The sequence below is a fragment of the Sinocyclocheilus rhinocerous genome, unplaced genomic scaffold (assembly GCF_001515625.1).
Source record: "Sinocyclocheilus rhinocerous isolate Xijiao unplaced genomic scaffold, SAMN03320098_v1.1 scaffold453, whole genome shotgun sequence".
NCBI classification, from domain to species: Eukaryota; Metazoa; Chordata; class Actinopteri; order Cypriniformes; family Cyprinidae; genus Sinocyclocheilus; species Sinocyclocheilus rhinocerous.
Genome location: NW_015655565.1, coordinates 1483789 through 1493490, shown reverse-complemented (window position 1 = coordinate 1493490; position 9702 = coordinate 1483789). Strand labels below are relative to the sequence as shown.

At 38.1% G+C, this 9702-nt stretch overlaps 1 protein-coding gene across 2 annotated transcripts in view; it reads left to right on the top strand.

Annotated features, from left to right (window-relative positions):
• Window positions 1-8222, top strand: part of brf1b (BRF1 general transcription factor IIIB subunit b) — a 70545-nt gene extending 62323 nt beyond the window's left edge. For both annotated transcript variants that reach the window (XM_016525466.1, XM_016525465.1), the window contains exons 17-19: window positions 4226-4280; window positions 6530-6695; window positions 7077-8222. In XM_016525466.1, coding sequence (XP_016380952.1) covers window positions 4226-4280; window positions 6530-6695; window positions 7077-7114 — 259 coding nt within the window. In that variant the 3' untranslated portion in view covers window positions 7115-8222. The remainder of the gene's footprint in view (window positions 1-4225; window positions 4281-6529; window positions 6696-7076) is intronic.
• The last annotated feature ends 1480 nt before the right edge of the window (window positions 8223-9702 follow it).

The window sequence follows — 9702 nt, the reverse complement described above, 5'->3', positions numbered from 1 at the left end:
TATGAGTCAGTGTCGCTATGAAGTTGATGATCCTGACTCGCCATCTCATCATTGGACGTGCCTTTAGAAAGAAATGCATCTTTACGGATTACATAATAATAAGAGGTTTTGGATTTGAATTATTTTGTTTTGTAGTCATTTAACGCTTTCTATAGATATATTCATCAAGTCTGTAAGGAAAACATTCGCTGAGTTTCGGTGCATTTTTGTGAAGCGCTCCTGTTCAAGACCTCCATGATTCGCCTGTTTTTGCACTTCCTGTTTTTCCCTGCTTGAGAATTTCTGTCCAATGAATGGATGACATTAGCACACGTGTGGTTTTGTTTACAATTTCTGGTTCACTTGCAAAAAAGGGCAGTGTGAAAGCGAACCGCACCAGACAAAAAAAAAAATCAACGTTGTATTTGGTCCGGACCAAAGCAAGTGAACTAACGGACTTTCCTGGTGTGAATACACCTTAAGTTTTGTTCTAACCGGGGCATGCCACGATGGCCATTTTTGCAGATATTTTTTTCTACGCCTTCTGTGAAATTTTTTACATTCCCATTTGCTCTAATATCAAAGGAATAAATCCATGATAGCGTATCTATGACTTTACAAAATAGGAAGAAATATTGAGAGATTGATTACATTGGTCAGAAGAGAGAAAAATGCCAAATTTGTTGGCACCCCCTCAGCCGTTGTATAAGAAATACTCGAGCATCAATGTTGACTATTTTTCTGTAAATAAATTCCAAAGTGACATTATAAAAAATAAATAAATAAGAATAATTTTTTTTTTTAAATGAAAATATTAAAAAAATAGATTTACAGTGTTAATAACTGTGGAAACGTGCCATATGGAATAAAATACATTTAAAATATTTAGTGCTGTCTTAGATTTTGGTTAAAACAAGGATTCAGTTTTGGTGCCTACTGTTTGAAACAACCTCATTGTTATAAGTTATGTTATGGGGAGTAAAGGATGCATTTAGAAAAGTGAATCTTGCTGTATGGACTAACATGCTACATGGACACAGTACTCTCTGACAGATATTACTCAAAGCTGCTTATTATTATATATTAAACTGATATTCTCCATGACAGCCCATGTGAACGGCAAAAATGAATCTAACCAAAAATTTTGGTCTGCACGCTTTCTCTACCTGTCAGTCATTTTGAGCAGCCAGGTTAGCTGACATTGGGCTTGGAGGACAGGACGTCTATATGGATAATTAATAATGGATAATGGATCATTTGTAGAGATGGGTGATCTAATTCAGTGGTGGAAGTTAGTGAAGCGGCTAACATCCCTTTTAGCACCTTTAAAACTAGGTAAATAACAGTAATTAGTTTACTTTTCTAGCAGATGCTCTTTACTGTAGTGTTTCGAGGACCCAGTTACAGCTCAGTCGATTCCACACAGCAAAATTATATAAGAAATTAAGACTTGTTTACAGAGAATATATCTTGAAGTTTATTTTCCTTACACCTGTGGTAAACAGTTTTTTTTTCTTGTTTTTAGCATTTAAGCATTAAATTAAAACGTGAATTTGTTTAAAATGAGAAAGAATGAAAAAACATTTGCCAGTGGGGTATAAAAAATAAAGTTGTATATTTTAAAATATATTCTCTGAAAAAAAGTCTTATTTTACATAATTTGCTTCTCAATTTAATATTTCTTGTTTTATAGATATCTAGATATTTTTTACTGGCAAAAGGAGAACTTTTAAATAAGAAAGTGATTTTTTGGGCTTTTGACTTGCCTATGAAGAAAGAAAACAAGCTTTCTGAACTCTCTGTTCAGGTCTTCTGCCTGGCTCATTTTTAGCAGCATCCTCACTCACTTCAGCTGAGCTCGTGCATTCGGTATTATAAGATTATCTACGTTTCTCAATCCCTGCAAGCAGAGGCATCCGATGCACAATATGAGCTCTAGATTTAACTGGAGGCCATTTCACTTCCATGGCTGAAGATTTGTAAGTGTATTAGTCACACTCGGGTTGTAGATCTGCGCCTCTTCCCAAGACTATTCGCTCTGCGAGGCCGCTCGGGGGTGATTGTGTTTTCCAGTAATGTGTTGGATAATCCTAATGCTGGAGTTATGTTGAGGATGTGTGCCAGGGCCAGGACACTGGTGCATGGAGCAGATCTGGCCAGAACAGACTCGACTGGGCTCTGTCTGGCCAGCATGCTGCAGATGGCTAATGTAGGCCGCCACTCCTAATGAGTAACGACAAAGGAAGCCCCTTTCTCAGCATGTACTTTCTCTCTCTCGCTCACTCTTTCTCTCCTCCTCCTCCTCCTCTCTTCCTTAAGCAGATTAATTAGCAGCACTTTCCCTTATCGGCCAAGAAAGTGCTCTCACTAAGTCCGTAGGGAGATCTCACCAGGGAGGCACAGTCACTGCCCAGCTTTTCTGCACTTTACTTTGTGTTTATATGCATGCATGTGTGCGTGTGTGTGTGTGTGTGTGTGTGTGTGTGTGTGGGTTGTTCTGTGTATTCAGACAATATTGAGACTATGTGAAAGCTGTATTTGCATATGCAGCGTTCAACAATATGTGAAAGCTGTATTTGCATATGCAGCGTTCAACAATACTTTTACAAGTATACCAGAAAGTAAGACATTAGAATGTATATGCAACATAACAGAATGAAGAGCTTACACCATTCATGTCTGTCTTAGTAAAGCTTTCCAAAATGTGTGGATTTTTTGGCTTGCATCTTCAGTGGTATTCACTGTAAAAGCGCCCTAAATCTTTTGGAGGCAACTTTCTATCAACAGTCAGTGCTGTTTTGCACATTATTGTATAAATGAGTGCCCAGTTATAATGCAATTTTTTAAGCACAGTCGTTCTAGCACATTCAGGTGAACCTTTCGGCATTCAAAGACACCTTGCACATCAAAGTCTATTTTTGGCATACTGTAATGTGAACCATACAAGATCGGGTAGAACTGCTTTTAGACATTATGCCTCCTTTTTACAAATATTCACATTTTCAGAAAGCAGGTGAAAACATATCTTTTTATGTTAGCTTTTGAGGAAATTATTATTATAAGTTATTAATTATTAATAATGATGATGATGATAATATTTCCTCCACTTTGAGTTGCATTTTGTGTAAAAGGTGCTATGCAAATGTATTATAGAATGAATAATATAATGATTATTATCATTGTGATTAATATATTAACATATTAATATATTAACATTATTTCCTCTTGCTTTATAATTTTATTTACGAAAAGTGCTATACAATTTAAATGTATCATATAATTATTATATATATACTTATTTTGTACTCAACTAACTTGCCTGTATATTCTTGTTCTCTCTTATATGTATAAAAATCGTGAAGTAGACTAAAAATTTCACTACATTTGTACCACTTTAGCTCTAAATCAGCTCATCATAATTGTGACATAAATAGCAGTCTCTCTCCACAGTTTACACTGGACTAACATGAAGCCAGATCAAGGTCATTCTCATTTCAGAAAGTTCCCTTCCTCCTCTCTCTCCTTCCCCCATCAAACTAATTAGTGTTTTATACTGGTCTCTTTAATATTAGCCCAAAATAGTGCTGGTGTTTGATGTTTAAATCCAGTCACCGGGAAGTGTAAGCTAAGGATTTCATCAGCGCCACAGGGCTTCTTTAGCCCCAGTAGTGCAGGTATATTCTTGTTCTCTCTTATATGTATAAAAATCGTGAAGTAGACTAAAAATTTCACTACATTTGTACCACTTTAGCTCTAAATCAGCTCATCATAATTGTGACATAAATAGCAGTCTGTCTTCTCGGTTTTCACTGGACTAACATGAAGCCAGATCAAGGTCATTCTCATTTCAGAAAGTTCCCTTCCTCCTCTCTCTCCTTCCCCCATCAAACTAATTAATGTTTTATACTGGTCTCTTTAATATTAGCCCAAAATAGTGCTGGTGTTTGATGTTTAAATCCAGTCACCGGGAAGTGTAAGCTAAGGATTTCATCAGCGCCACAGGGCTTCTTTAGCCCCAGTAGTGCAGGTCTCAGTGTGAATCTATTGCTTTAGATATGCCTCAGTAATCTGCTGTTGGGTGGGAGTAAAAGAGGGGGCAGGAAGTATGCTTCATATTTTCATATTATTAGAAGGAAAATTAGGCCGGTTATGAGTTCATGTCAATGTGTAAGCTGCTCTGAAGATGGTTGAGGCCACTGAAGATTCACTAAACAATTTTTTTACCTTTTTGCCTTGCTTTCTCTAGACTCCGCCCCTTAATATCGTCCACTCCCAAGAAGAAGAGGACAGCAGCCAAACCGGTAGGTTGAATGAGAGCCCTCTATTATTACTGTTAATATTTTATTTTCCATTTAAAAGTTTATTTTACATTGGTGCATTGGTACATTACCATGGTTATTCTTGTTGCAACCAATTCGATTGGACGTACAGCCCTGGACATTAAAAACCAAATATATGGCAAGAATTTTCTCTTCTGTTTTTGAACTCTGCACCTCATTTCATAACCCAAGATCTAATGTGATTACTGAATGGCATCTCAGTGCAGACCTGTTTGTGGTCTGTTTTCTTGTTGACCTAATGAACAATATTTCATGAATATCAGCTTAAATTCACTTGATTAACCCTACTTGACTTCAGTGATAAATCCATCACGATAATCAAATACTTCAATGCTAAATGTCACGGCAATAAATAGCGAACCAGCATATTTCACAATACAGGGTAAATATGGCATATACATTTAATTGAAAGTCAATATTTGTGATAATGTTCAAGCCAAGTTGATGGATTGCCTCTGTGGTCACTGGGTCTTAGTGTCTCTCTTCAAAATAGTCAGGCTTGATTAAGCATCAACGTGGCCTGAAGTCAACCATACTGAAGTACGTGTACAAACAGACAAAAAAGCTGTTGTGGGGGAAAAATCACGCACAAAATGATTGCAGGGGTCAACTTTGCTCTCGCAATGAAGCCCCCCGCTGTCCCATCCAGGTTGCTGCCAATATGTTCTGAAATAAATCAGTATTATATAATGTATTGTGCCTTTCTCAGAGAGATTCAGAGGAGAGTCATTCTTAACAAAGAAACATTAGCCGTTCTCCCTTTGTTCCCACAAAACAAGAGCAGAGCATTCTCTGGGGTCATAAGGGGTCTTAGTTCAGATGTCATAAATACTACTAATAAATTGTAGAATGAAATAGAAGCATTAAACAGAAAAGTTCTGGAATTGTATCTATCTTTTTCTTAATTTTCTTGTTCCTAATGAGATCATTAATGCCCCAGCCCAGATTCTCTAGCCATTAGGCCTCTGCTTGTCTCTGTGATCCCAGCCCGGGTTACTCACTCTGGGTGTAACCTACAGGTGAGCTGCAGGGAGTCTTCTAGGCGTTTGCCAAGCTTGGCAGCCCCTATTACAAGAACACCACTGCTGCTGTTTCCCCTTAACTGGCACTGCCTGAAGAGTGGCCTCACGGTACAGCGGCAAGTCTGTGCTATAATTACCACTGAGACTTTCATGCTCTTCCTCCAGTTTTCACAACATGATAATTGATTTAGGCCTCTGCTTCCCCTGAGCTGTACTTCCTTACACAGATGCCTGCTGGGAAATGTAGCCCTAATTCACTTGGGCTCGTTCTTTTCGATTTAATCTTTGTTTTTTCCTCGACTGTATAGTTTCACTATTTTTAGTTGTTGTTTTTTAAGGGAAGGGAATCAGCACAAGTTGCAGGCCAGAGTCAAACCTGCATTTCCAACATAAGCACCATGATTCTACATGTCAGATGCGCTAGCCACTACACTATGGTGCAGAGTAAGAATCAGTATTGAGCATTACTATGGAAAATATTTGTGAAAAATGGATCAGGATTTGTTGCAGGCCAGATTCAAACCTGCATTTCCCACATGAGCACCATGATTCAACATGTCAGATGCATGTATGCTAGCCACTACTCTATGGTGCTGACTAAAAAATAGCCTTTAAATTAATATGGTAATTATTGAGGATAAAGTAGGGAAATGCGATCAGGACTTGTTGCAGGCCAGATTCAAACCTGCATTACCCATATAAGCAGATTTAATATGTTAGATGCACATATTTTAGCCACTACACTATGGTGCTGACTAAGAATCAGTTTTTTTAACATTATTATAGAAATTATTTGGGAGAAACAGGAAATGGGCTCGGAACTTGTTGCAGGCCAGATTCAAACCTGCATTTCCCACATGAGCACCATGATTTAACATGTCAGAAGCATATTTGCTAGTCACCACACTATGGTGCTAACTAAGAATCAGCATATTGAATATTATTATGAAAATTATTTGGGGCAAACAGGATCGGGACATGTTGCAGGCCAGATTCAAATCTACATTACCCACATGTTCACCACAATTCAGTGTGTTAAATGGGATCAAGACACATTGCAGATCAGATTAGAACCGGCATCACCAGCGCAAGCACATTTTATATCTGACAGTAGAATTTCACGGAAGCATTGTTAGTTTATAAACTAATATGTTGTCTATTATTGTTCTAAAACATGATCTATTTCAGGTCACTCCCAACATCACCATGATGTTGCCCCCTCCAGCTCCCACCCTTCCCCCCGTGATGGAAAGTGGGCCTGTGGCATATGATGAACCCGCTGAGGAGGAAGAGGAGAATGAGGAAGAGGCGGAGGTGTCTTGCATTAGCGCCATGGAGCTGATAGGTGGAAATGGTCAGTATGTCACAGTGGATTGTAGTCATGTCGCTGACAAGGATAATGAAGTCACGGCTCAAGGGTTCAAAGAGTTCAAAGAGTTTACTAGATTAGTTCCAAGGTCTGACTCTTTTTTGACTCACATTTTGACAAATTGTGTAATGCTAAGTGGGCTGTAACTCTCTAGCATTCGTGGCAGACTACATTTGAAGTGTTTATCATCTTGATAAACTGCTCCTATCTCTTCTCCTCTGCAAGTCATACATCTACAAATAGTTGCTTATCACAGTAGTGTCCTAGCAGCAGTCTACCAATATAGTTTGATCTAATCTTTACCGTTCTCTTTTTTCAACATGTATCCAGAAACAACAGAATTCATGACAACCTTTCTCTTTACAGACTACGGATGTGAAGCTGAAGAAGAGGAGGTATTTTAGACTGCCGTCTGTTCCCCGAAATTCTTCTCATTCTCCTATCCACTATCCACCACTCTGTATAGTGAGGAGAGGAGAAATTAAGGCACATTTGAGACACCTATAATATGCTGCACGTTTATGAAAGGTCATTCTCCATCACAGTGCTTTATATGACTGGTTAAACTGCAGCATCTGTGTGATGAATGAGCTACAATGGGAGAAGGTGGCTGGCAGCTTTAGACTGAAGAACATAAAACCAGTTTAGCACTTTGTCGGTGTTCCACTAAAAGTTCAAGAGACAGGAAGCTCTATAGTAGTTTCCTGAGTGTCTCAGAGAATTTGTTTTACGGGTGCAGGATTTGAACCTGTTTGTAATTCCTTAAAGGTGAGGATATTGATGTCTTCTTAGCTTGCTAATAATATTGAATGCATTGTGGGAAAATGTAATCGCGATCTGTTGTACATTTACACTTGTTGTACAGAATTGTACATATACAGTAGGAAGCTGTGAAATTGTCACTTTCAGTGTTTTAACTTTTTATTTTTTGCTATTTTGTCTGTATATATGTACATGTAACAGTATTTTTGTTAGATGCACTGTAATATTTCCTAATTCCATGAAAAAGTAAATGTTCCTCTGTGTTGGATTATGATAAATATTCATGTATTTTACAGCAATGTTATGACCCTCATTTTAACTGTTTTCATCAGATCATCAGATGTGGATTTCAGAGTACACAGTAAAAACTAGTGAGCAGAATTTGTTAATGTATATGTGAATAAATTCACGCATGTTTAGGATGATTTTATGGTGCTTTTGCATTCATTTTGAAGTTTAAAAGCCCCATCCCCTATTCATTGTAGCTTTTGTGTTCGACTGAAGAAAGAAGGAAAGTCATACAGATTTGAAACAACATGACAGTGAGTAAATGACAACAGAATTTAACATTTTTGGTAGCACAACAAGCATTGTGAATTCATTTCTTCATGTTTTCCCTACATTCCCTTTCTTGTTTCTTTTTATATTTTTCATGTCAAGCAAGTACTGTACAGTAGTTCCTTACAGCTGAAATTCTTAAACGTTATTTGCCAGCCAAACCCCTTTGACCTGAAATATTTACTTGAAGTACCCCAAGATTTTATATTAATATTTAAATGACTGAACAACACGTTCCCATGTTTACAGTTCTCTGATGTTGGTTAATGGTCACATGACATGCAGGCAAACAAATAAATTGTTTTGATTAATTTAGATTTTTTTAATTATTGTAATTTTTATAACTAAATTAATTATTAGCTTTTCATTAACTCAAAAACCACTTGCAGTTCCCTCACAAACCCTATTTTGGCAAACCACAGTATGCTACACGTCTACACAGACTCACTTCCCACATGCTACACGTACGTCTGTGATACAATTGCTAATGTCTCAAATCAGATTTGTTCAGGAGTCGTGGTCAAGGTGGTTTAAGACTTCGATTCATCAGTGCTTCCTGAATTTCATTAGAAGAATCAAGCTTAATGTCTTTGTGCGACTATGATCCGAGCATTCAAGAACCACAAAAGCTGAAACATACAAAACCGGTTTTCATTTGTGAGTACTGTAATGGCTAATGATATAGATATTTTATGAGTCTGCGGTCAGACGAATGCGATGGGCTTTGCCTGTGGCTCATATACCCTGACAGAGCTCATCAACAGATAAATCATTAGAATGACAGAGAGAGATCCAGTTGAACCGTTTACCCCTAGACCACCATCAGCCTCTCTGTGTGAAAGGCCATATTCATACAAGGCAACGCAGTATGCAGCTACCTGGAGGTTTAAGACGTGTTTGCTTTCGAGAGTATGGAGAAACTGCGGCCAATTTAACCCGCTCTGCTGATCAGACTGAAGGGTAACAAAACACTATAATGGTCTGCTTCTGCAGTACTGCAGCCTGTCACTCACATCTGATTTGATTTGTCCACAGATGCAGGCTCAGGGTGCCCTTATACTTCAGCTGTATCGGGTTCAGTTCTTCAAAGCATTGTGTTCAAATTGCTTCCAACTCTGTCTGGCTGCAGACCTACTCTGGTTTCAGCCAGGCTGGTATATTAATCACGCAGTCCTCTCGGAGCAAGGTTAACATTGTGATTTTAACATCCCGTAGATAACCGCAAGGTATCGCTGGACTGTGTTTCATAATTACCAGCCCAAACTGAAGTTAGTTATGTTTCCATGCAGCTTGTTAAGGAGAGTTATGCTCATTACCATTTTTGTTACAATGTGTTTGAAGGATGATGATGAAGCAATGAAAGAATCCCATAGATTTGCACTGAAGGAGAGATGCGAGCGATTTTGACTTGGGCTATTAAACAACCACCCAGGAAACCACCCACAACTCTCTAGTATGATGTTGGTGTGCATTTTCTTCGTTAAATTTCTTGCAGGTTTGACTTTGTCCCTAGGTTTGTAAAAATGAACGCATAACGTAGTTCGTCTACCTAAAAATGTAGTGCCACTTCAAAAGACGATTTTGGCAACTTTGAATAACCAACATGTTTTTAATTAACGGTGCACTCAGTTGATTATGTTTTGGTGAATGATACATCAGTTATACTGACACC